This window comes from Nelumbo nucifera, chromosome 4, assembly GCF_055504915.1.
Source record: "Nelumbo nucifera cultivar China Antique chromosome 4, China Antique-T2T, whole genome shotgun sequence".
Lineage (NCBI taxonomy): Eukaryota > Viridiplantae > Streptophyta > Magnoliopsida > Proteales > Nelumbonaceae > Nelumbo > Nelumbo nucifera.
In genome coordinates this window covers 79,925,588-79,950,780 of record NC_142652.1, presented here as the reverse complement: position 1 = coordinate 79,950,780, position 25,193 = coordinate 79,925,588, and the positions used below count along the sequence as shown (strand labels likewise).

At 35.5% G+C, this 25,193-nt stretch overlaps 5 protein-coding genes across 5 annotated transcripts; 2 read left to right on the top strand and 3 right to left on the bottom strand.

Annotated features, from left to right (window-relative positions):
• Nucleotides 1–577: 577 nt before the first annotated feature.
• Nucleotides 578–1,547, top strand: LOC104588994 (pathogenesis-related protein STH-2-like). Its single transcript, XM_010247152.3, has 2 exons — nt 578–972; nt 1,103–1,547. Exons 1-2 carry the CDS (start codon nt 789–791, stop codon nt 1,402–1,404), a joined length of 486 nt encoding a protein of 161 aa, XP_010245454.1. The 5' UTR covers nt 578–788; the 3' UTR covers nt 1,405–1,547.
• A 4,543-nt stretch (nt 1,548–6,090) lies between these two features.
• Nucleotides 6,091–7,110, bottom strand: LOC104588993 (major allergen Pru ar 1-like). The gene is made up of 2 exons (XM_010247151.3): nt 6,673–7,110; nt 6,091–6,581 (listed from the first exon to the last, which is right to left on the bottom strand). The coding sequence occupies exons 1-2, from the start codon at nt 6,854–6,856 to the stop codon at nt 6,283–6,285; spliced, it is 483 nt and encodes a 160-aa protein (XP_010245453.1). The 5' UTR covers nt 6,857–7,110; the 3' UTR covers nt 6,091–6,282.
• A 2,151-nt stretch (nt 7,111–9,261) lies between these two features.
• On the bottom strand, nt 9,262–10,577 carry LOC104588992 (pathogenesis-related protein STH-2-like). Its single transcript, XM_010247150.3, has 2 exons — nt 10,289–10,577; nt 9,262–9,756 (listed from the first exon to the last, which is right to left on the bottom strand). Exons 1-2 carry the CDS (start codon nt 10,470–10,472, stop codon nt 9,458–9,460), a joined length of 483 nt encoding a protein of 160 aa, XP_010245452.1. The 5' UTR covers nt 10,473–10,577; the 3' UTR covers nt 9,262–9,457.
• A 4,193-nt stretch (nt 10,578–14,770) lies between these two features.
• LOC104588991 (major strawberry allergen Fra a 1.08-like) lies at nt 14,771–16,080 on the bottom strand. The gene is made up of 2 exons (XM_010247149.3): nt 15,812–16,080; nt 14,771–15,256 (listed from the first exon to the last, which is right to left on the bottom strand). Exons 1-2 carry the CDS (start codon nt 15,993–15,995, stop codon nt 14,958–14,960), a joined length of 483 nt encoding a protein of 160 aa, XP_010245451.1. The 5' UTR covers nt 15,996–16,080; the 3' UTR covers nt 14,771–14,957.
• A 4,103-nt stretch (nt 16,081–20,183) lies between these two features.
• LOC104588990 (major allergen Pru ar 1-like) lies at nt 20,184–21,594 on the top strand. Its single transcript, XM_010247147.3, has 2 exons — nt 20,184–20,482; nt 20,981–21,594. The coding sequence occupies exons 1-2, from the start codon at nt 20,299–20,301 to the stop codon at nt 21,277–21,279; spliced, it is 483 nt and encodes a 160-aa protein (XP_010245449.1). The 5' UTR covers nt 20,184–20,298; the 3' UTR covers nt 21,280–21,594.
• Nucleotides 21,595–25,193: the final 3,599 nt, after the last annotated feature.

The window sequence follows — 25,193 nt, the reverse complement described above, 5'->3', positions numbered from 1 at the left end:
GACTGAACCTGGTCCATCTGTAATGCATTTATACTGAATTGGGTTGGATGGAGCCAATACTTGGTCCATAGATAGAACATAAGTGTATAGGTGTCAATGATCCAGGTTTGGGTTAGTATTATCTAAATCAAAACAAATTTCAACAGTTTAGACGTCCAAGCATTGAATTAGTCCATAATATTCATTGAATTGGATTAGACCTGGTCCATTTTTAATGGACTCACTGACACACCCCTACTTCCAGACCCTTCGTCTCCTTCAATTATGTCAACATTCTATACATATCGACTGAGATGAGCTTGTGTGAATCAAGGATCAAGGCTTTGAACGTCGGCCAGCAAAGAGACAGAAGCGGGGGGCTGGGTTGAATTAGTGTTAATGTATAATTCACAACCTTGGCTAGCCAAATTTAAGTATATATCCCTTAATTTTTTCATGAACAATTATTTAATTTGTGTCTGTCCGAAACTACCAGATAGAAGATTTTTACGGTCCCACGAAAATTCTTCCTTCAAAGCAAGAGCTATTAGCTAATGATCATTCAAAGAAAGTGGCTTATTATTAATTGCTGTATGTATTTACAATAGTCTATAATATCGGACTTTGAATTTTATCACCTTTCACAACGAAGGCTCCTCATGAATCTCGATCTATAAATACCCTGCAGTAATGGGCTTCTGTTTCCATCTCCAGCAACAATCAACTCTTCACTCTTCAGTAAGCCTTTGTGAAAATTATTAATCCCCTCTTCTCCTTTGTTCATTTCCTGATCAGTTTAGAAGAAGAAGATGGGTGTCACCAGTTTCACGCAGGAGTTCGCATGCCCCGTCGCTCCGGCTAGGATGTTCAAGGCCTTGATCCTTGACTCTCACAACCTGATCCCCAAGCTCATGCCACAGTCAATCAAGAGCGTTGAAATAATCCAAGGAGACGGAGGAGCAGGCAGCATCAACCAGATTAACTTCCCTGAAGGTTAGTCGTCGATCGTCTCGTCGTCACATATGACATATATATACAGATGTTTTGTCAATAATAATAAGCTTAATTTGTCTGGTTAGATTCGGATACTCAGTAGTTATCTGTATACAATCAATGGGCGCAGGTGGTCATTTCAAATATTTGAAGCACCGAATTGACGCCTTGGACAAGGACAACTTGGTGTGCAAGTACACATTGGTGGAGGGTGATGTATTGGGTGATAAGCTGGAATCAATTGCTTACGAGGTTAAGTTCGAGGCCGCTGCCAACGGCGGATGCGTCTGTAAGATGACAAGCGAGTATCACACCACCTCCGGTGATGTGGAGGTCAGAGAAGAAGAAATCAAGACCGGAAAAGAGCGAGCAATGGGAATGTACAAGGTTGTGGAAGCCTATCTCTTGGAGAACCCTCATGTCTATGCCTAGACTTCGATGCGTCAATTTGTCATGCATGTTATAAGCATTAGTTTTACTCTTTCTAAGTTTCTATATCATACGTTTTACTGGTTCTAGCTAATTAATTTTCCTCGTGTTTTCCTTCAATTCTTGTGGTCTGGTAATAAGAAGTCTCTGACACTATTAGTGGTAATTGATGACTTAGAAATTCTATTGAGCTTAATTTGCTTGTGAAAATTTTGTAATGTTTGTATAGGTCAATTTCTCAATCACTCTATCAGTGGTAATTGATGACTTATAAATTAAGGGTCCGTTTGGTTTGTAATGGGAATCGGAATGATCTATTCCCATAGTCTTTTTGGTTCAGACAGGAAAATGGAAATGGGAATTGGAGTCGGCAGGAAATAGGATTTTATTCTCAAGGGAGGAACAGGGAATGGCCATTCCCTCAAATGGAGGAATACCATTCCAACAGGAATGGAAATGGGATTCCAATTCTACCCAACCAAACAGTTGGAATCGAAATAGCCCATTCCAATTCTGATTCCAGACCCTATTCCCACGAACCAAGCGAGGCCTAAGACATAAAATTCAGTCTGACAACAATGAATGAGCTTGAAACTGTTTATCAATCCCAAATTTTCCCAAAATTACAGAAAACCATCTGGTATCATAAAAAAGGAGACCAATGAGGTGATATTCATAAAAAATCATTCATGGAGATGTTTGGTTAAAATTCTACCTTCACCATATCTTTCCGGTATCATAATTTTCCCATAACATAGACCAGATGGCGATGGAGCTGCAGACGGATCGAATTGGATATATTTAGATGGCAATAAACATTAGTGCAAATGAAATACCTCAGCTACTATTTCTGAACTTGTTCTCAGATCAGATCATTATTTGAGTTCAAACAAATACCTTTTGCAACCAATCCATAAATCTTTTTGACAGGTTTAATGGTCCAACCACCTAGTCCTCTAGCCAACCCAATTGTCTGAACTTTGAATTGGCCCAGGTCTCATAACACAAAGCTCAGATGATTTGCCAATAAGTAAAGGGCTACTGGAATTCTTTTGTTGGAAATTAAAAGAAAGGTAGAAAGAGCTAAACAAACTGTGGGGTAGCCTAACCTACCCAGCCACCCATTTAAAACCCGTCAAAATCCACCTATCTGCTTTTGGTTGGGTTTTGGGCTGGTGGATATCTCGATCGTTATTATTTTTGGGCTTGCTTTTGTGGGCTTTGTCTTCCCTTATGTGGGCTGGGCCTTGGCCTCCTTTTATTTTGTTTCTTTGGGTCTAGGACCTGCTTGGGCAGCAAAACCCATTTATTCCTTTTTCTTCTAATACTTTTTTTTTTTTTTTGCTTGACTACTAAAAAAACATCGGTTCACACTAGAGTTACTTGTAACTGTCAACAAAGAGATGAAAAATTTGGAGATATTATAGGTTGATGTCATGCTGGATACTAGAATTTTTGTAGTGCAAATTCCATCTCCGACACCTTATCTAAGTTCTAATATATTTAGGTGATGTTTGGCATTCATGATGATTTCTTGAAAACCACTGCCATGTTGGAGCCACATTAGTATTAGAGGAATCGGTGTTGATATTTCTGTTTGATTGGCCAATTTTAGTGATTTTTAAAAAATAGACAAAAAATTGATTCTTGAAATCAGCCTTCTCAGGGATCACCAATTTTTGGTAATTTCCTAATTTTTAGTTGATTCTGATTTGTTGAGGATGATATGGCATTAAATAATAACTCTAATACAAAAATAACCCGCCTTTGAGAATCAGTGCCAAACAGAGTAAAAAAATCGGCTCACATAACAGAAATGATATCAAATAACAAAATTTTAGAAATTTTAGAAATTTTAGAAATTTTAGAAAAATACTAATTTCAAAAAACACTGACTTTTGAAAAATAGGTAAGGAATAATCAGCATCGATGCCAAACATCACCTTAATCAGTTTTATTTCAACACTGAATTGGCAAAAGCTCGATGGATGGGAGAAGAGTTGAATGTCTCATTTTTCACATTCACCATGGCAGTCAACCAACTGACTATATGAAGGAGTCAAATTGAAATGCAATGAAGTTTATTTCAATTGAATGGAGATTAGCAAGCTCCAATCAACCCTTGAATCCGTTAATTGGTTTGTGATCCGGGATAACTCCAAAAACTAGGATTAGTTTGACTAAGGCCATGTGCTTATGTTAAAAATAAGTGCTTAAAAACAAGTTTATTGGAATAAGCACTTATTTGCATTTGGCACTCAGCTTTTTTAAGTGCTTATTTTAAAAATAAGTACTTATTTCATCTTGGGCATTTGGTGGTCTTTTTCTCCAATAAGCACTTAAATAATAAATTGTGACTCTTTCGCCCTTCATTTTTTTTCAAAATTTCAAAGCATCTAATCCAAAGTGAATGAATAAAAGTACTTTGATAGAAGTGGTTTCATAAAAGTACTTTGATAAACGTACTTTCATAAAATTACTTTTATAAAAGTGCTTTTATAGTGTTTTCGTAAAAGTGCTTTTATACAAATGTTTTCGTAAAAGTACTATTGTAAAAGTGCTTTCATAAAAGTGTTTTTGTAAAAATACTTTCATAAAAGTGCTCTTATAGAAGTACTTTCGTAAAAGTACTTTCATAAAAGTGTTTTTTTGTAAAAGTACTTTCATAGAGTATTTTTATAAAAATGCTTGTGTAAAAGTACTTTTGTACTTTCGTAAAAGTAATTTCATAAAAGTACTTTTATAAAACTACTTTCATGTAAAAGTACTTTTATAAAAGTACTTTCGTAAAAGTATTTTCCTAAAAATGCTTTCGTAAAAATACTTTTCATAAAATTACTTTTATAAAAGTGCCTTTGTAAAATTGCTTTTGTAAAACGATATAATTAGTATTCTAAAAATTTACTATGAATAATTTTGGGAGTAAAAATTTGAATAAGTGCTTATTGTATAAACACTTAAAAAAAGCTAGAAATTTTGGATTAAAAAATAAGTCCTTATTTTTAATATAAACACTTATTTCGGACTTATTTCCCAAACACCAATAAATGTTTCATAATGTGATCCTCGCCCAAACAAAACACTTATTTTTAAGCACTCAGAAACATGGCCTAAAATTATTAATTGACAATTAGTATTTATCCTCCTGAGCCAATTGTCGAACACCATCGATCTAGTACTAGGAGCTGTGCCAATTAGTGAGTGACTGCATTTTGATTAAAATTTGTATGAATTTTGTGCCCTACCCATTTTTTTGTTGGGACGGGCTGAGATGCAAAAAAAAATCCCTGTGGAGTCTAAGAGTTTGGATCTGCTCCCATTGAAAAAAACACCCCAATGTGCGACGGGTGTAATCAATTTGAACCGATTATAAATAAATTAATATTAAGTATATTTAAATATAAAAAATTATAAATATATTAACAAATATTCTAAAAATCAATTATAAATGTGATTAAATAGAACAACTTTTGATTGGTTTAGGTATATATATACGATCAATAAGCCAGGAAAGACTTATATCATTATCTGTTTAAAAGCAAGCACATACCAGTCAACCGTCTAAAATATAAGCTCATTTTGTTCGTTACTAACACGCATGGTCCACTGGTCGGTGAAGATGTGAAAGTTAGAATTGAACAAAGAATTTTAGGTTACTTTTCTTTTGTTTTTTCTCTATTTATCTATATATTTATATATATAGCGTGTTTAGTTTTATGGGTGTTTATTTAATAAACACAATTATATATGTGTTACTTAAGCAGTTTCTTTTTTTTGCTCTTCTGTACACATTGAGAATGGCAAAAATGGATTTGGATTTTCATTAGTGTCTAGTGGTGCCTAATTATCATAAACGGTTATAATTATTACCTTTCTTGATTTTATAAGCAAATAAAATATAAACATTAAATAAAAAACATAAATAAAACCAAACACATACATAATTAAAGATTTAATCTACCCAAGGCCTCTATTACATAGCTAATTGATCATCAATTTCTTTGTTCTTCATTTTCTCCCTTGCATTTCATTGCTCCAAGAAAACATGGGTTTCACCAGTTATGCCCAGGAATTCACGAAACCATGGCCCCAGCTAAAATGTTCAAAGCTTTGATTCTTGACTCAGACAACTTGATCCCCAAGCTCATGCCTCAGTCAATAAAAAGCACCGAATTTATATATATATATATATATATTCACGTACAAAATTAACACTTGTAAACAAAGTCGTCACATAAACTAACATACATATATTTGATTCAATTCATATGCAGGTAGTAGTTTTTAAGTACTTGAAGCACCGAATCGACAAGCTAAAATCAATCACTTAACTGTGTTTGTTTACAGTGTAAAACTCCTCTGGTCTGGTTTTATACCACTTGGATGAAAGGTAAATTATCACCGAAAATTGATGTAAAATTCCTTCCAGGTCGAGATTTACATCGATAATCAAGAGAAATTTCTCTCATAAAAACGATGTAATTAAATATTTACATCGATAATTGCCACTATTAAACCAACGAGTGCAGAAGAACTCCTTCGGTCCAATATTTATACCACACTCAAACACAGCCTTGTTAAGTTTTAGGTTGGTTCGGGCTGAACTGGCCAAATTTGCAGCTCTGATCTCCCTTGCTTCTGAATACAGGGATAAAAAATTGGCACCCAAATGGATACAATCACTTGCTCTGTCGTCCAATTCAACATATATATTCGCCAAAAATCACAGATTAATTCAACATAGTTAACAAATGCAGAAACAAATATTTATATATTATCCAGCCAGATCGATAACCGATATACACAACACATGTAGATCTGTAATGGGAGAATTGAACAAAACAAAAAGATGGATTCGAGTAGACAAGACTAATTAATTAACTATTTATAGGCATTAGGATGAGCCAAGAGGTAGGCTTCGACAACCTCATACATCCCAATGGCTCTGTCCTTTCCGTCTTCAATTTCTTCTTCTTTGACCTCGACATCCCCAATTGTTCTGTATTCGCTCGACATCTTACAGATGCATCCTCCCCAGGCATTAGCTTCGAACTTAACCTCGTAAGTAATTGATTCCAGCTTCTCTGCCAATGCATCGCCTTCGATCAAAGTGTACTTACAGGTGAAATTCTCTTTGTCCAGCTCGTCGATTCGGTGCTTAACATATCGGTAGGGACTAGCTGAAAAAAGTTATAACCAAACAAGAATTAACATCTAGATCTTTCAGATTTCAGAGTGTGTTATCAGATATGCATGAGATCAGAGGCTAACCTTCAGTAAAGTTGATCTGTTTGATGCTTCCAACATCTCCATCTCCCTCCAGAAATTCGATGTTCCTAATGGATGCAAACATGAGCTTGGGGCAGAGGTTGTGCGAGTCAAGGATCAAGGCCTTGAACAACCTAGATGGACTCACCCGCGTCGCAAACGTCTGGTTGATACGAATTACTCCCATTTTTCCTCAGCAAACGGTTCAAGCCTGTGAAGAAGAAGAAGAAGACGAAGAAAAAGAAACGATTCGCGAAGCTTTTGATTAGTATTAGTTGAAGAGAGACTAGTTCTCAATTATATGGATTGAGAGTAAAGGTGGGTAAGCCATCCAGTCAAACTCAACGCACTCAAAAACTATAAAATAGGGTTCTTCTCTTTTTGACAATTCCGACTAATCCCCAGAACTGGACACGGTTTATCTTTTTTAGAAGTTTCGACGGTGACACCAAAAGCAGTAGATAGTCCCAAAAACAAAGAAAAAAGCAGTAGATAGTGTCATAGTGGGATAGAGAGGAACGCGTAGAAGAGCGCTCAAGAGTGTTGGCCATAGGCCCTTTGATCCTTTGATATGTATAATTAGTCTAACCATTAATATATATATATATTTATTTATTTATTTATAAATATAAAAACTCGAAAAACCAAATTGATCAACTAGTTAACTAATTGATTTGGTTTGAGACAATATAGAAGCCAAAGGGACTGGTTCTATTTCAAAAATATGCTCATGGATTGGTTATAGATTTGTGAGCAATCCTAGATTTTTTTTGGAGAGTGACAGTTCAGCCCAGGGTCAGAATTTTTAGGCCTGAAGTATAATTGGGTAGGTGCCAGCTCGGAATTGATGTTAAGGCGGCCATTGATGCATAGAATGGGGATATTTGACATTTTGATTGTTTATAGATCTACAATGAAATTCAGAAATCTGCATTAGACCTGTTCGTGCTTTTCCCTTTTTTTTTTTTTTTTTATACTTTCGCCTAACCCCTTTTTCTCTAAAGTGCTGATTACAGGATTTGATTTTACATCAACGCTGAAACAAACCAATTAACACACCAACTAACCAGCCCTCAGTTTAAATTTACTAACCACAAAACGTTGGGCACAAGACCCTACAACCACGCATTAGGTACATCTCTCCATTAATGACAGCAATACCCAAGACCCTAATACCCCAGGTAACAAAGGGAAAACCTCATGAAACCCAAATACCACCGGCAATAGGGTTCTAATGAATAGTGCAAATTATGACTACTGGCTAGGGCCTAGCTATATTGGGTAACCTCTAAGTTATGTAAGTAATAATTAAGGACGATCATTGACCTGGCTCCACCCGGACTCACACCAAGCCTGTACATAATGCAAGCTTGGGCCGGGCCAAACAAATCCAAGGCCCAGACACATATTTTTAATACATTTGTCAAAATCCGGGCAGCCCAAACCATGATCATTCCTATCAGTAATCCAAGAATGCTTCTGATGATCCATTAATATTATATTAAGGAGGTATTCATTTTCTTTTTTTTTTTTTGGATTTTGAGAGGGAGGAAAGTTGTTCGATAAGATTTTAGTTCTCATTAGGCATTAATCAAGAAATTCATGTTCATTTTTCAGATTTATGTGGGGATAAGGAAAAATTTACTTTCTCGGATGCCCATTTCCCAGGTAGGTAAAAAATTGTCAACAGTTGAATGGGACAAAAATGCCCCTTTTAATAATTGACTTTTAAGGTTAAAATGATCATTATCTTATTTACATAAAAAATTAAAGAGCATGAATAAATATACTTACCTAAATCGAATAAGAGCATTTACCTGAATAAATAATTTATCGAAAAAAAAATGAACGGGCCTAAGTGTTTTTCCCTTGTCCTGGCAAGTTGCAGGTTGTAAAATTGTGGCTTCATGAGAAAATTTCTTTTTGCTCCATTATTGGTAATTAATTAAATGATATGTGTGTGTGAGAGAGAGCGTTAATTAAATCCATTTAGTAGATTTGACGAATAAAATCTATAGTTTGTTAAAGGGGATGAAGAGACAAAGGTAAGTATAAGGATCTTACAAAATATTCAAAAGGCGCAGGTGGCTCGCTTAAAGCCATTAATGAAAGAAATACAAAAATCACCTTTAGATCTTTTTCCAATCACAGAAAGCAAAAAGAAAAAAAAAAAAAAAAAAAAAAAAACAAAACAAAACAAGCATAAGCATCAATCAAAGCTGTCCTAGGATTTGGACTCGTAGCTGGCCATATGAAATGGCATATTTTCTGGATTCCTCCTTCTTACCACCACCTCATCAAGAGTTGAGAATATGTTTGATTTGAAGAAAAAAGTAGAGAAAGGCAGAAAAACCTATAGAAGGTTTGTTGCTCTGCTTTTTTCTTCCTTTTCCTACTTTTTTCTTCAAATTAAATACAGCCTAAATGTATATAAGAAAAAGAAATATGTATATGTAGATAATGTTTTTACTTAGGCAAATAATTTATGGGCAAGAACGAGGCCTTAATAGAAATGAATAATAAACAACTTATCCCCCACGAGATACGATAAATGAACGATAGAAATAGTGGATTATATTCATGGACTGATGATGAATTCCAAAACCCACAAAATGTATTTGTATTAATCAAATATTATTCAAACAATATCCAACTGATGATGGACATGGATTTCTTATTCTTCAAGCCAAACTTCCAAAAGAAAAATCAATCATGAAAAGAAAGCAAGCATCCACCCACACAGTGCTGTCTCATCTCCCACATGGAGCAGAGTGAAGCAATAAGAATATTAAGCATAGAGATGGGGGTTCTCCAGGAGATGGGCTTCCACCACCTTGTGCATTGCCATGGCTTTCTCTTTTCCGGCCTTGATATCCTCTTCCTTGATCTCAAAGTCACCCACGGTGTGGTATTCGCTCGTCATCTTGCACACACATCCCCCATCGGCAGATCCTTCGAACTTAACCTCGTAGGCAATTGACTGGAGCTTGTCTCCCAATACATCACCTTCAATCAAAGTATACTTGCACACGTAGTTCTCCTTGTCAACTGCATCAATCCTGTGCTTCATGTACTTGAAATGGCTGCCTGTGTAAAAACAACATTCATTAAGATCAAATCATAAAACCATTCTTTAAATTAAGTTTAGGGGTAATTTGAGTTCAGTCGATCTCTTCCACAATTCCTAATGCGATCGAAGAGATTGAGTAGGAGGGAAAGATTCCTAATTCACGGGGGATGGTGTTTATAGGGGCCGGCCGGAATGGGTGTAAATACATTTGAGAAACCGGATCTATAAAAATTCGTAAAGCTTATTCAGATTGCCGAAGCAATTATTATCCGTTTGGCATGTCTTTTCATGCAGGCTATTGGTTTTTCAAAAGTCTGACAGCCCGCGTTTTTGTTTTTTCCTGTTTGGTTGAGATTGTCAAAAAACATCGTGCCAAAAAGATATGCAAAGCCCGTTTTAAACAATTTTCAGAAAGTTCTAAATGAAGCTTTTTGATTTTTTTCAACTCGTCTTCGCACAGAAAATACACCTTAACCAAACGGTCTTAAGGCTATCAAGATCTTAATGCAAAAAAGACTTGCCAATAACAATTAAAGACAAATAGCGTACTTTCAGTGAAGCTGATCTTTTTGATGCTTCCAGCCTCTCCATCTCCTTCAACGATCTCTATGCTCTTTACTGATTGAGGCATGAGCTTGGGAATCAAGTTGTGGGAATCAAGGATCAAGGCCTTGAACATCCTCGCTGGATGAATCGGGCAAGAGATCTCGTGACTGTAATGGATGACGCCCATGATTCGAGTCTGGAGGGGGGAGAGAGTGAGTAGAGGAAACTCAGTGGGTTGGCCTAAGACGGTACGGGGAATCCTAACTAGAGTGAGTGCTGCAAATGCCCAAACAAAGGGTTTGGTATTTATAGATTGAGAAAGAGGGCAAGATCAATATAATTAAGTTGGTGTGAAGCTGAGTCAACAGATTCAAAGTTAGAAGGATTATACAAATCGACCGGGGGCTGGTCCCTTTTTAATCTGGTGAAGAGAGAACGCAAACTTTGACCATAAAAGAGAGGAATATATCACGTTCCAAGAATCGCCTCAGTGGCCGCTTTTCCTTTCTGATTGATATTTTTTTTTTTTTTAAATGTCTTATTGAGTTATTTATAGCAGATCCAGTAACATAAAGGCATTATTCGTTTATCCGGGCAAATTGTGGTGTTAGTGTTGGTTCACGTTTGTAAAGATAAGATGAGAGATTTTAATATTTTTAGCTGAGTATTGGTTATTGTCTGCAAAATAATCTTTCCGTGAGATCTATTATATTGGCGCTTGAATATAGATCAATTACTTGATTCACCAGCTTACTACCTAAATGGATAAAGCTAAAATGTAAAAATATAACAGAAAATTAGGACTAAATTTGAGTTAAATCAAGCCGAATATTTAGCAATTTTAAAGTATGAGGCTTGAGTTCAATTCGAGCTAGAGATTTGAGTTTGAATTTGGTTAGAGTTAAAAGCTTGAGCTTGGTTCGACTTGAACTTAATTATAAGACAAATATTTTATAAAAATAAAAAATTAAGAGTTATTATAAATCGAGCTTTATTGTGCTCGATTAAGTCGTGGGCCTTATAAATCAAGCTTTATTGTGCTCGAGCTCAACTGCTACCCAGGGGTGGATTCGAGCCAAGCCAAATAGTTCGAGGTTCGAACTCGGCTCACCAAGGTAGTACAAGGCTTGAGCTCGGTTCGAGTTAGAACCTTGAACTCAAGCTCGACTTGAGAAAAAATGTTTTATAAAAATAAAAAAACATATATATAAAAATATTTTATATTTTATATTTAAAAAATTAAGAATTATAATAGTTACTTATTATTATATATAAAAATAAAAATATTGTATATATAATAATAATTTTATTATTATATGTAGCTATTTGAACTCAACTTGCGAGCCTCACGAGTCGAGATATATTAGGCTTGAGCTTAACTCGATTATTAAATGAACCAATAAATTGGATTCAAGCTCGACTCAAAGCTCGATTGAAATCAAACCGGACCATACTTTTCATGAACTGAGCTGGAATAACTCGTGAATAGGTCGGCTCGTGGCCACACTTAAATTTAGAAGGCATCGCATTGAATTCCAAAATTCCGCCATCAATTCCTACACAAGTGACGTAGACAATACCTGGCCGGCCCTACAGGCCAAGAAAAAAATTGCAGAGATTGTATGCTTCAAAGATTGTGACAGAGTGTGAATATCTCATTGAAAATCAAAAGTCAGTTCTCGCGACTCACAGCTCGGCGGTCGGTGTCAAGCTGGTACCGGTTCTTAACTTTACTGCCTCTTATTATTATTTTTTATTTTGTAGATAAGGATTTAGTACCGAGTCTAACTTTCACATTCACAAAGAAGATATCTCTCTCTTTCCGCTTAACTAAATAGGCCCTACATAATCCGATAGAAAAATAAGGCCGACAGAAAATGGTTCCTTATAACCCCTCTTTGTTCTATTTAGTTATTATACATAGAGAATATAATTCAAATTAAATGGATTTATTATTCAGACGAGCCTACAAAAAATATAATTGGGTCAATCAAAAAGTATTCCTCAATTGCTTAAAATAGATCTTAATATATTGGGAATTCCTCCATACTTGATATATTTTTTTTAACCACCAGCTCTGAAATTTCTCCAACTTTTCTTACATAAAAAACCAGCTCTGAAAACTTCCCCAATAACATTATGGATTGTGATGTTTCTTTGAGCTGTGTAAGGTTTAGCTGAACGTTTTAGCTGTTCAACAGGCTATGGAATCAATGATAAAGTTCCACTTAAATACATGGGGCCCCAGCTTTACAGTGGGGGCCATATTAAAGTGGTATCCCGCACATCTACTAGTGCATAAAAGACTGAAAAGGCCACAAATCGAACGCTTCAAATAAAAATTTTGATCTTTCCCTACTGATTTAGCTGTTTTTTAATTAACAGCCCAATAAATCACAACGTGAACCAAACAGTCTTGGTCTTTAAAACAATACCCCAAAAGCTCAATACATCTCATTGTCTGAGTGTCTGCTGTCCTGTAGAAGATCTACTAGAAATTAATAATTACAAAACAACCCCAATATAAATGTTTATGATGTTTTTTCATTGACAATACCACCATATCTTTTAATTATTCTCATAAATATGAAAATTGGATAAGAAGCCGTTGCCTACTCATTTTGGATATAGCTATGGTGGGGTGGTGATTGAGCTGAATAGTCTAAGTCAAACCTTTAGTCCACAAAAGCAGTTCCTAGTGTCAATGTATAAGAACATGATCTACATAATTACATGAATCATGACTCAGTTTTTTTTTTTTTGTTGAATAATTCACACCCACCTTTCTAGTCCAAAATTTGAAATTCTAGAGCCCTTGAAAGTTTAAAAAAGTTATTTGAAACTTTAAGCAAGATCATCCCCACTACCCCTAAAATTAGATTTAATAAACTCATCAAGACCTCGGAAGTTGACATTGAAAAGTGCCTTTTATAGCTTTTAGCTACTTCTAAGTCAGACCAGAAAAGTTATACAAACATTTAATAAAGCCGGAGAGAAGACCTACACCTTGTATATTGGTAGTTAAAATTCAAGTCAAAAACGTGGTTGATTGGTTAAGTTTTATGATCGGAAGAGTTCTGATCAATCAAAGCATTTCATGAATTTTGATCGAATCCATGAAATAATAGTTGTATCCAAGGTTTTTAAAACTGACCCAGAGAACGAATCAATCAAGGTCCGGTTTTCGGGTTGAATGGTCTAAACGTTCGGTTCTCGTTCTGACAAAAAAAATTAAAAAATTAAAAAACAGTCAAAACCATTCAAACGGTTAACCGCCCGGGTCAGTGGTTTTCTGACCAAATCAACGGTTTTTGGGAAAAATCCAATTTTGAGAAAAAACGGAACAGGTCACCTGACCGGTTCCCGGTTTTTCCAGTCCGACCATCCAGTCCGGTCCGGTTTTGAAAATCATGATTGTATCCCTTCATTAATTTTTAAGGAATTTAAAACCTTATTAGAATAACGTATAATTGTGCTCAGAAAATTTAATAATATAAAGCAGAATTTATCACAAAGATATTGAAAAAGGAATCTTTAACTATCATCTGCAAATTAATTGTGCTAAGGAATCATGTCAATTTATGTATTGTTTACAATCAATGGTATATTTTGTTCAATTTAGAAAGCTATCATCTGCAAATTAAGCACTTATTGATAAATTACCATAACATAACTAATATCTGACGTCCCAGTAATCAAATTTTAATTTAGAAATTGAGTTTCAAAGCTGGGCTGAACAATGATTCCCTCTACATACTTCTTGTCAATTTCTTAAATTATATTTATCTATTTTTTTAAATGAAATGTTTAATAAATGTCACGATTTTTCTTAAGTACAAAAGCTAATTCAAGTCATATTTCACTTAACTCTCTATAGATATCTCCCTGCAAATGATATTGCCAGTCAAGGGAGGAGATTGATCAGACCTTCTTACAGTTTTTTGTTTAACAGATCCAAACGACTTAGCCAACAAATGTGCAAACACGGCACATAATTGACTTAGTGAGAACTTGGTAAAGCCCTGCAACAGATTTCTGCAATGGGCAATGACTATTCCATATTGCCTGGGTGGTTCCACATAAAATGATTGATGAAAGATCAAGTTCAATATTTTTGTTAGGGATGCAATGGATAGGATCGAATTTGGTTCTGTTCATTGATCTGATGAATCTCATAATATAAACCCCGGCCATATCTGATCTGATGAATCTCACAAAAAGTAATAATTTGAAAGGGGTATTTTTGTCTTATTCAATTATCGATAAGTTTTTTCTCATGTGAAAAAGTTATTTATCCACTCAGGAGATATGTATTATTTAAGCGGGATAAGTGATATGATATTTAATCCCCATTTAAATCTGAAAAAAAAAAGAACATAAATTTCCTGATCAATGGGATTTTTGAATAGTTCTCCCTCTCAAAATCGAAAAAATAAACATGCCCTTCAAGTATAATAAGGACTCTAAGTTCACATAATACCAATATCACTCTCAATTCCAATAACTTTATTGTTACCACAATAATATAACACTGAAGAACTCGTTGGCATACCACATAAATGTAAAGAAAACAAAGATAGATGACCAGTCGACCATACAAACTGTAGTATATATAAGGAGAAAGAAATTAAGACCACTATCATCTTCTCAACAGAGAGAGAGAGAGAATGATTCAAGCATAGAGTTCAGGATTTTCCAAGAGGTGGGCTTCAACAACTTTGTACATGCCAATAGCTTTGTCTTTGCCTGCCTTGATTTCTTCTTCTTTGAGGTCAATGCCGTCGGCGGTGTGATACTCGCTTGTCATCTTGCAGACGGATCCTCCATTGCCAGATGCCTCCAACTTCACCTCATATATGATGGATTTGAGTTTGTCGCCCAGTACATCACCTTCAATCAATGTATACTTGCACACCAAATTCTCCATGTCGAGACCATCAATCCGGTGCTTCAAGAATTTGAAATGGCTACCTGCATGCATATTGTTAGAGAATAAAACCTATTTAAGACCTCATTTAACAGCTTAAGCTTTTAGGTTGAATGGTTCTTTGAGATGTATGAATGCGTAAACAAACTCTTTATTATGTTTAGTAATAATCAAGTTCTTTTTTAGCAAACAGTATTAATAGTCCAATATCTTAATTACTACCACTACAGGAAAATGGGGCTGTAACTATTGTACTTTAGCTACAGGCATAAATATAATGTCCGTAGCTAAAAGTTGGGCTATAAACACTAAATAGTATTAGTAATTAAGGCCCTGTTTGATTCATGGGAATAGGGTTCACATTCCCATTCTTTTTGGAATGGCCACTCCCTGGCCCTTTCTTGGGAATGAAATCTCATTCCTATTGTTTCCAATTTCCATTCCCATTTCTATCTGAACCAAATAGACTATGGAAATAGATCATTCCGTTTCCGATTCCAAAGCATCGATCTCAATTCCAATTCCAAAGTATTCCGGTTCCAATTCCGATTACAAACCAGCAAACGAACCCTAAGTTTTACACGAGTAAGAAGACTAACCTTCATGGAAGTTGGTCTGTTTGATGCTTCCAATATCTCCATCTCCCTCAACAATTTCAATGCTCTTAATGGACTGGGGCATCAGCTTGGGAATGAGATTGTGGGAATCAAGGATCAAAGCCTTGAACATCCTAGCTGGGGCAATGGAAGTAGTGAATTCTTGAGTATAAGTAGTGACACCCATGTTTGTCTTGAGAGAAGGAGAGGAACCGGCTCAAATTAATTAACAATCTCTAGGAAAAGGCAAAGTGCAGATGACGATCAATTGAGAGAGGAAGGTATTTATAGACTTATTAGAGGCATCCTACAAATCAATTAAGAGAGAGAGGTAGGCTATCTTGGTTGCAGAAATTGAAATCCATGCATTAATTCAACGTTAAGGGCAGAGCACCTCCATTATGGAATTGGAATGAGGTAGTCTCCCCATTTTGACCGTTACCATATTGATTTGAGAATCGAGAGAGATTAAAGTCGTTGAACCTGCTTGATTTAAACAAACTTGGACCTTTTCGATAGAAAGGAAAAAACAAAAAAAACAAAATCGGGGTCTAACATTGTTGATTTTTCAGCCCATTTAGGCCCCTCTAAAGACCTAGTGAGCTGGGTCATAAAGCATAATTCTTTTTTTTTATTTTCTAAAATTTGAAGTCGTCCTGTCCATATCTAAACTGACATGATACACCATTTATTAATTTATTGAATTGTTGGGATGAACTTATTTACCAGTTGAAGGCTGGCAGTCAGACATTAAAACTTTCGTCAAACTCTTATAGTCGTTAGCCAATTCTTTTTTTATAGTTGAAATAAGACTTAGAAGATAATGAAGACAATAATGGTGATATGAACCAGAACTGAAGGTGAGAATGACTGAAGCAAGTTCAAAAGTTTATCATAATAGTGAAAATGAAAATCGTTTTCCACGGTGATTTAACTAAAGGGTCTCTTTAGTTTGTGGAAATAGGGGTGTGGAAATAGAATCAAGGCAGCTGTTTGGTTGGATGGAATGGAATTCCGATTTCCATTCCTAGTAGAATGGCATTTTTCCAATTGAGAAAATAACAATTAGGGCCTTCGGAATGAGAATCTCATTTTAACGGGAAAAAATAAAGGCCAAATGGCTTAAAAACCCTCTAAAGCTTATTTTACTTAATCGGATGCCAACTCTCCAAATCCAATTCTTGTCCAGACCAAACAGACAGAGGGATTAGGTGATTTAGATTCTGATTCCAGGGAATGCCAATCTAATCTGACTGTAAATCAAAGTCACAGTGCCATCAAATCAACATACATAACAAAGAAAGATTTTTGTAATATATGTAAGCTCCTCATCCTTGAGATTAGTTGAACATTATAATATTAGTGTTACAAGTAAAGGGTAAAATTTTAATTAATGAAATTTAATTTTTGTGACTTACACTAATGCCATATGATTAGAAAAAGTTTGGGTAATTGGGTCAAACAGAGAGCTTCACTGTAGGGCCTATCGTATGTTCCTATTTCTGCCACTTGGAGGAATGATGTGGCAGATAACAATCCTCGGTTGAACCTATAACCTTATTTTAGCATTTTACCCTAGTAATATTGAGCATTACAATACAGACTTGAATTTTCAATATGAAAGTAGCTCAAAAAGAAAGGGTTGTTTAGAACACAGAAAAAACAGATTTCAAACTCAAATTTGGCCCATTAGCAGACATTGATGACAAGTGAAAGCAATCAGTAAATACATGATGAATATAAGGAGAGACCATTGGACAAGTGGATATGTGGACATAGGCTTTATAGAAATTGAGATAGAAATAAAGCTATATAAATTATCTTCATGGGGATACAATTGGGGTTGTCCATCCCCCTCCCCTTAACCCCCAACCTTAGTGGTAGTGGGATTCGATCTTAGGTCTTGACTCGTCTATGTATGCCATCCAACATAAATTACCTGTTCTTTAGGGGTGCAGATTTAGTTTGGGTTTGGGTTAGTAATTTATTAAATTTTCAATAACCCAAACCCAACTTTACCCCTATTTGACTGAATAGGTTAAGTGAAGAACGAATTAAACAAGACAAGATGGTTATAATAGTCCAAACACGTAAAGATTTCTAAAAATATGGTATTTTATATAAATGTTATAAAAAATGATCCAGAATCAGAATCGTCTTGGTCACTAGTTTTTTGGGTCGACGGATCAATCGTTTGGTTTGAATGGACAGTCTGCTCTAAAAGAAATAAATTAAAAAATAATTATAATTTTAAAACAGTCAAAACCCGCTGAGTAGATTGAATAAGTTAACGGCTCAATCGCCCGAATCAATGGATCATTGATTGATTCAACAGTTTTTGGCCAAAAACCAAGTTTGAAGTAAATGGATCGGTTCCAACCCAAACTCATCTTGACCCAACCTAACCCGTCCAACCCATTAAATTTTTAATTCATTAAAACAAAAAATACAGAAATTATATAATAACATAAAAATACAAAAAAAAAGTGATTACAGAAAAACAGAAATTATAAAAGACACAGAAAATGCAAAAAGCTAACACAAATTATAGAAAAATATAACATAAAAATTACAAAAAAAGTATTAAAGTATTGAGAAAATAGAAATTGCAGAAAAATATTACAGAAATTATAATAAAACAGTAAATGAAGATAAATAGCAGAAATTACAGAAAAAAAAATCACAAAAAACTGTGAAAAAGCTAATAAAAAACATGGAAGATGAAAAAAGAGAAATTGCAGAAAAATATGAGAGTTATAAAAAACACAGAAAATGAAAAAATAACATAAATTACAAAAAGAAAAAAGAAAAGAAATGCATAGGCCGTCCACCCATTCAACAAGAGGTTTTGATCTGGGACTTCTGATTCCAAGCGTGATTTCACTTTGTTTAGATCTAAGAGAAAATTCCGTTCTGCACTGTAAAAAATTTCATTTACCTCGATCTTAGATACTAGATCGATGGCCTTCTTAAGGCAATTCACAGCGAGATCATATTTATTGAAATCATGCATGCCAGATCAAGCCTGTTTTGTAGAAGGAAGTGGTGGATATGAATCAGTGAGAACTGACGGAATTAGCAAATCGGTTAAGATTTTAATAAAGCTTCACCAGGTCTTTCTTGACCTTCACTTGGGATGCTGAAGATCGTAATCTAACTGCATTCGAGAGATCAAACCAGGCGTTCCACAGACGATAGCTTAGCTTTCATCTTTGAAGCTTATTGGAATTGACAACAGAGTGACAGTGCTTAATTGAAAGACATTAATTTTCTGCAGCAAGCAGACCTTTGGCAATGGTTATTCATGGGAGAGACAATGAAATAAAGGGTCACCCAGTCGATAACCATGACCCAATCCATCAAAATCATTAAATTTTCTTTTATTGGGTTATCCTTACTCCAACCTGCCAATGACCCAAAGGCGGCGATCTTGTCTATCTAAACCGGTGGTCTTGATCTAGGCTGTCAGTGGTTTAGGGGGCGAACTAATGACCGCCACCTTACTTCTGATATGGTGGTTTTCCTAGACTGTTTTTCTTGTAGTGATTAAATGAATACAAGCCAATCCGTTAATTAATGATTAGATTGGGTTAAGGTTCAAAGTATCAACATGTATCAATCTATATCGGTTGATACGTATCGTTTTGGAACCCCTCTGATACACCTCTACGGTGGATGTATTGAGAGTCTGACCGATTTAGGATGTAGAAGAGGCTTAAACCAATTCCCTTGAACCAGTTGCAAACAAAAAAATAGAAAAAAAAACACTAAAAAACTGAATCGATTTGCCGATACGACATATTGAGCATATTGATATTTTAAACCTTGGGTTGAGAAAATTAACGGGTTAAAAAGGAGAATTGCTTGACTCCAGAGGAAAAATGGGAACATTGCCGACACACAATAAATATTTCTTATCTTACCATTGCATTAATTCAACAGAAAAGGTGATTAGGGTGCCATTACAGTTAGGAAAACGATCCTTATTATTATAACATGTTCATGGGCTTTATCAACTTTGATCTGGTTATACCCATATTACTTAATTATTACTATAAGGATTCAGAACATGAGAACAAGACAATAAGGAGGTGAATTCCAGTTTTATGCCCGAGATGCTTAGTTCTTGAGGTCCTCAGCTGGGTTGGGCTACCTGCAGGTAGCCTGCCTAATAGCTAAGCCTACCAATGTAAACTCTCGATTATTCCCCCTCAAAGTCTAAGTTTTAGAAAATCAAACAAGGACCCACAATTATTAAAGCCAACTCGTTATCATTTAAAATGGTTAGTAGAGAGAGAGAGAGAAAAGTCAAGTGAGTGCTAAGTACGCAACTCAGATTCACACAACCTATCCCCATCTATAAATACTATCCCACAAGCTCTTCATCTCCACAATCCAAATACTCACCTTGTGTACTTTACTATCCAACCCAAATTTTCATTGTTTCCTCCTTAAGCTCGTCTCTTTTAATTTATTTTGTGCAGGCAAACATGGGTGTCACCACTTACACTCAGGAGTTCACAACCTCCATTGCTCCATCTAAGATGTTCAAAGCTTTGATCCTTGATTCACACAACCTAATTCCCAAGCTCATGCCTCAGTCCATAAAGAGCATTGAAATTATTCAAGGAGATGGTGGGGCTGGAAGCATCAAGCAAACCAACTTCCCTGAAGGTAACTATACTTTTATTAACTTTAACTTGATAGTAGGGGTGTCAATGGATCGGTTTTGATTGAACTCTCATCCAAATCAAAATCAATAAACCAAAAAGACATATTGAATTGGACCAGTCCAGATATACTGATCTAAAATATTTATTGGATTGGATTGGATTGGATCTGGTCCATCTGTAATAGATTTATTTATATGCATTGATAGATAGGAACATGGCTGTCAATGGACCAGGTTTGGATTGGAATTAATCTAATTAGGTTAAAACTAATCTGAACAGATTGGATGGTTCAAACATTGAATTTCACCGATCCAAAATAGTTTACTTATTCATTGGGTTGGATTGGACCTGGCCCCATTTGTAACTGGAGTATTCATATTGGACTGGATCGGATTGGATCAAATCTGATCCTACTTGGCAGTAAATTAAAATAATTTGACATTATAGATGTGGTAGAAAAGAAACCAAACTAATTAAGGAAAACATTGTTGATAAGCAGGTGGTCATTTCAAATTCTTGAAGCACCGGATTGATTCTCTGGACAAAGAAAACTATTTCTGCAAGTACACATTGATTGAAGGTGATGTGTTGGGTGACAAACTTAAATGGATTGTATACGAAGTTAAGTTTGAGGCATGTGGTGATGGAGGAGCTGTGTGCAAGATGAGAAGCGAGTATCACACTGCAGAAGGTGTCGAGCTCAAGGAAGAAGAAATCAAACAAGGCAAAGAGAAAGCTATGGGGATGTACAAGGTTGTAGAGGCCTACCTCACGGAAAACCCTCATGTCTATGCTTGAGCCTTGAGTTGAGGCCGGGTCTCTAGATCTAATTAATTTGTTGAGATGTTATATATAGTTTGTCTTCCTCTTATTATATGAGTCTTGCAGTGTGATTAATTCTCTGTTCTACTTGCTTTTCTGTAGTATTTATATGATCCTGAGTCTTAAGTGTCATATTACATAAGCCTACCCCATGTTGTGGCATTTCACACCGTTGGGAGCGTGCTTGAAATGTTTGATTTGTAATACATACGATTGGATACATGTGGTAAATTCTTGCCTTCTTGGTATTAATGGTGGGGTGATTAATAAAGAATTAATAATTTTGTTACATTTCTTCATTGTGAAATTTCTCTACAATATAATAATGTGCCTTATCCCAATATAAAGCTAGCCATGGTTTTCGAATCGTTGTTGGCCCGGATGGTCGGACCATTTGACTTAGGAATCATTCAGGCAACCAGTTCTGTTTTACCTTAAACCCGATTTTTGCCAAAAATTGTTGAATCAGTCAATGATTCATTGATTCGGGCGATTGAGCCGTCAACTTGTTCAATCCATTCAACGGGTTTTGACTGTTTTTAAAAATTTAATTTATTTTGTCAAAACAGGTTGTCCGTTCAGACCGAGCAATCAATCCATTAACCCAAAAACCAGTGGCCAAAACGGTTCCGGTTCTAAGTCATTTTTTAAAACATTGACATAAAGTAGCATGTCTTTAGAAATCTCTACGTGTTTGGACTATTATAAGTTATAACCATTTTATTTTGTTTAACTGATTCTTCACTTAACCTCAATTTGAAAAGAATACAAATATAAATATGTACAGTATAAATACATACAAATATTTTGTATTCTACAAATTTGTAATTATACTCCTTTCAAACTGAGCCTCAACATTTTCAGTCAAATAGGGGTAAAGTTGGGTTGGTCGATTATGGTTTCAAAAATTTCAACCGCATAGCATTTGGGTTTTGGGTCATTGAAAATTTAACAAATTACTAACCCAAACCCAAGGAGAATTGGCATCAGATTAAGGAAAATAAGCTTTTTTTTTTTCCCATTGAAATGAGTTTCTCATTCCGAAGTAGGGCCCAATTTCTATTTTCTCAATTGGAAAAATGCCATTTTACTAGGAATGAAAATCGGAATTCCATTCCATCCAACCAAACAACTACTTTGATTCCAATTCCACACCCCTATTCCCACAAACTAAAGAGACCCTTTGGTAAATCACCGTGGAAAACGATTTTCATTTTCACTATTATGATGAACTTTTGAACTTGCTTCAGTCATTCTCACCTTCAGTTCTGGTTCATATCACCATTATTGTCTTCATTATCTTTTAAGCCTTATTTCAAGTATAAAAAAAAAGGATTAGCTAACTACTATAAGAGTTTGACGAAAGTTTTAATGTCTGACAGCCAGCCTTCAACTGCTAAATAAGTTCATCCTAACAATTCAATAAATTAATAAATGGTAGATCTGGACAGGACGACTTCAAATTTTAGAAAAAATGACCCAGCTCACCAGGTCTTTAGCGGGGCCTAAATGGGCTGAAAAGCCAACAATGTTAGACCCCGATTTTGTTTTTTGTTTTTCTTTTTTTTTTTTTCAATCTATCTATAAGAGAAAAGGTCCAAGTTTGTTTAAATCAAGCATAGTTTTAATCTCTCTCAAATCAATATGGTAACGGTCAAAATGGAGAGACTACCCCATTCCAATTCCATAATGGAGGTGCTTCGCCCTTAACATTGAAATAATGCATGGATTTCAATTTCTGCACCCAAGATAACCTACCTCTCTCTCTCTACGATGCTTCTAATAAGTTTATAAATACCTGCCTCCCTCAATTGATCGTCATCCGCACCAGTAATTATATAGCTTGTATACTTTGCCTTTGCCTAGTAATTATATATATATATATATAAGATTCTTTATTGAAAATTCTCAAATTATAACATAAGGAATCTTATATATCTTATCTAGCAGTGGTTTTCGGGTTGATGGTTCGAATGGATGGCCCGTTCAAGCAATAAAAACTATGAAACCGTTTTGGTAATCGGTTTTTAGATTGACAGTTCGATCATCCGGTTCGAATGGGTGGCCTGTTCTAACAACAAAAATTACAGGCAAAAAATTGAGTGTATGAGGTCCATTAAGCAATATCATATGTGTTATATCATTCAAGCGTGTGATTATACGACCCGAGAAACCATTCTTGCCACCGGTCTTTGGGTCGATGGTTCAACCATCCGGTTCGAACAAATGACCAATTCTGACAACAAAAAATTAAAAAAAAAATAAAAAAAAAAAACAGCCAAAACCATTGAACAGGTCAATGGGTCATTAACCGATTCAACGATTTTTGCCTAGGGACCGAGGTTGGGGTAAAACGGAGACGATTGCTTGGACGGTTCCCAACTAAAAAATTAAAAAAAAAAATAGTGGTTCGACCATCCAGTTTAAACGAACGATCCGTTTTGACAACAAAACTTACAGGCAAAAAATTGAGTGCAATGTCCATTAAGCAGTATCATAAGTGTTATGTCATTCGAGCATGTGACTCATACAACCCGAAAACGGAACCATTTTGGCCACTGATTTTCAGGTCGACAGTTCGAATGAGCATTCGTTTTAACAACAAAAATTAAAAAAAAAATAAAAATAAAAACGACCAAAAACCATTAAACAAGTCAACGGTCAATGGTTTGACCACTCGGGTCAATGGATCATTGACCGATTCAACGGTTTTCGGCTAGGGACCGGGATTGGGATAAAATGGAGCCGGTTGTTTGGACGGTTCCCGGGCCGAAATGTCCATCCGTCCAAGTCAATGGTGGTTCAAAAAACATGGCTTTTTATGCTTTTGGATTTTTACTAATCAAAGGTTTCTTCTAATGTGGGATTTATTCAAGCATGTGTGGTATCTTCCTTTTTCAAGATCCTCCAAAACGGTCTAAGGTTTACCATCATTTTATTTATTTCCTTTTGTTTTTTCTTTGGGTTTCTTGTGCAATGTTTTTTTTATTTTCTTACAAGACGATCTGCTTTGTCTCTTTCTTTGATTGCATGTATGTTTCGCTATGTCTCAAAGTGGAACTTTGGACTTGATTTTCTGATTTTTTTTCCTTGGTTTTTCCAATTTGGTGGATTTACCACCAATTTTTTTTGAGTGTGTTTAAGGTTACTTTGGATTTATTTTTCAAGGTTGTGGAATTCCTTGCAATGTCCACCATTCCCATGACTATGACTACAAAGTTATTTCGTCTAATTATTGACATCTAGAAAAAAACAACAACCCAAAAATGGAACCATTCTGGCCACCGGTTCCAAGTTGACAGTTCGACCGTTCGATTTGAACAGATGGCCCATTTTGACAACAAAAATAAAAAAATGGCCAAAAATCGTTGAACGGGTTGACGGTTTGACCGCCCGGGTCAATGGGTCATTGACCAATTCAATGATTTTTTGCCAAGGACTGGGTTTGGGGTAAAACAGAACCAGTTGCCTAGACGGTTCCCAGGCCGAACGGTCCTACTGTTCGGGTTAACTGCGAGTTCTCGATGTAAAACAAAGAACAGATATGAAGTAGAATTCAGAACTATCACTGTATGATTGTGTTCTTTTAGATGGCATGCTTTCTGAAGCAATATTTAAAAAACAAGCACATGATTATTTCTTTTAAGTCTTTATATGAGTTTCAAGACTTGAGTGCTTATAATTGCAAGTTTCTTATTAAGAAACCATTGTCTTTTTTAATGTAGCAAATAACAATGTTAAAATTCTATTCCAACCCCTGTGAAGCAGGGGTCCCTCCGCTAGTTATTAATTAATTTGAGCAAGTTCCTCTCCTTCTCTCAAGAGAAACATGGGCATCGACACTACTTACACTCAAGAATTCACTACTTCCATTGTCCCAACCAAGATGT

What these genes read in the sequence shown, in the direction of transcription:
- LOC104588994 (XM_010247152.3), top strand. Translation starts at nt 789, where the DNA reads ATGGGTGTCACCAGTTTCACGCAGGAGTTCGCATGCCCCGTCGCTCCG. An exon ending in CCAGATTAACTTCCCTGAAG is followed by an intron (nt 973 to 1,102) that starts GTTAGTCGTCGA and finishes CAATGGGCGCAG; the next exon opens with GTGGTCATTTCAAATATTTG.
- LOC104588993 (XM_010247151.3), bottom strand. Translation starts at nt 6,856, where the DNA reads ATGGGAGTAATTCGTATCAACCAGACGTTTGCGACGCGGGTGAGTCCA. An exon ending in ACAGATCAACTTTACTGAAG is followed by an intron (nt 6,582 to 6,672) that starts GTTAGCCTCTGA and finishes AACTTTTTTCAG; the next exon opens with CTAGTCCCTACCGATATGTT.
- LOC104588992 (XM_010247150.3), bottom strand. Translation starts at nt 10,472, where the DNA reads ATGGGCGTCATCCATTACAGTCACGAGATCTCTTGCCCGATTCATCCA. An exon ending in AAAGATCAGCTTCACTGAAA is followed by an intron (nt 9,757 to 10,288) that starts GTACGCTATTTG and finishes GTTTTTACACAG; the next exon opens with GCAGCCATTTCAAGTACATG.
- LOC104588991 (XM_010247149.3), bottom strand. Translation starts at nt 15,995, where the DNA reads ATGGGTGTCACTACTTATACTCAAGAATTCACTACTTCCATTGCCCCA. An exon ending in ACAGACCAACTTCCATGAAG is followed by an intron (nt 15,257 to 15,811) that starts GTTAGTCTTCTT and finishes ATATGCATGCAG; the next exon opens with GTAGCCATTTCAAATTCTTG.
- LOC104588990 (XM_010247147.3), top strand. Translation starts at nt 20,299, where the DNA reads ATGGGTGTCACCACTTACACTCAGGAGTTCACAACCTCCATTGCTCCA. An exon ending in GCAAACCAACTTCCCTGAAG is followed by an intron (nt 20,483 to 20,980) that starts GTAACTATACTT and finishes GTTGATAAGCAG; the next exon opens with GTGGTCATTTCAAATTCTTG.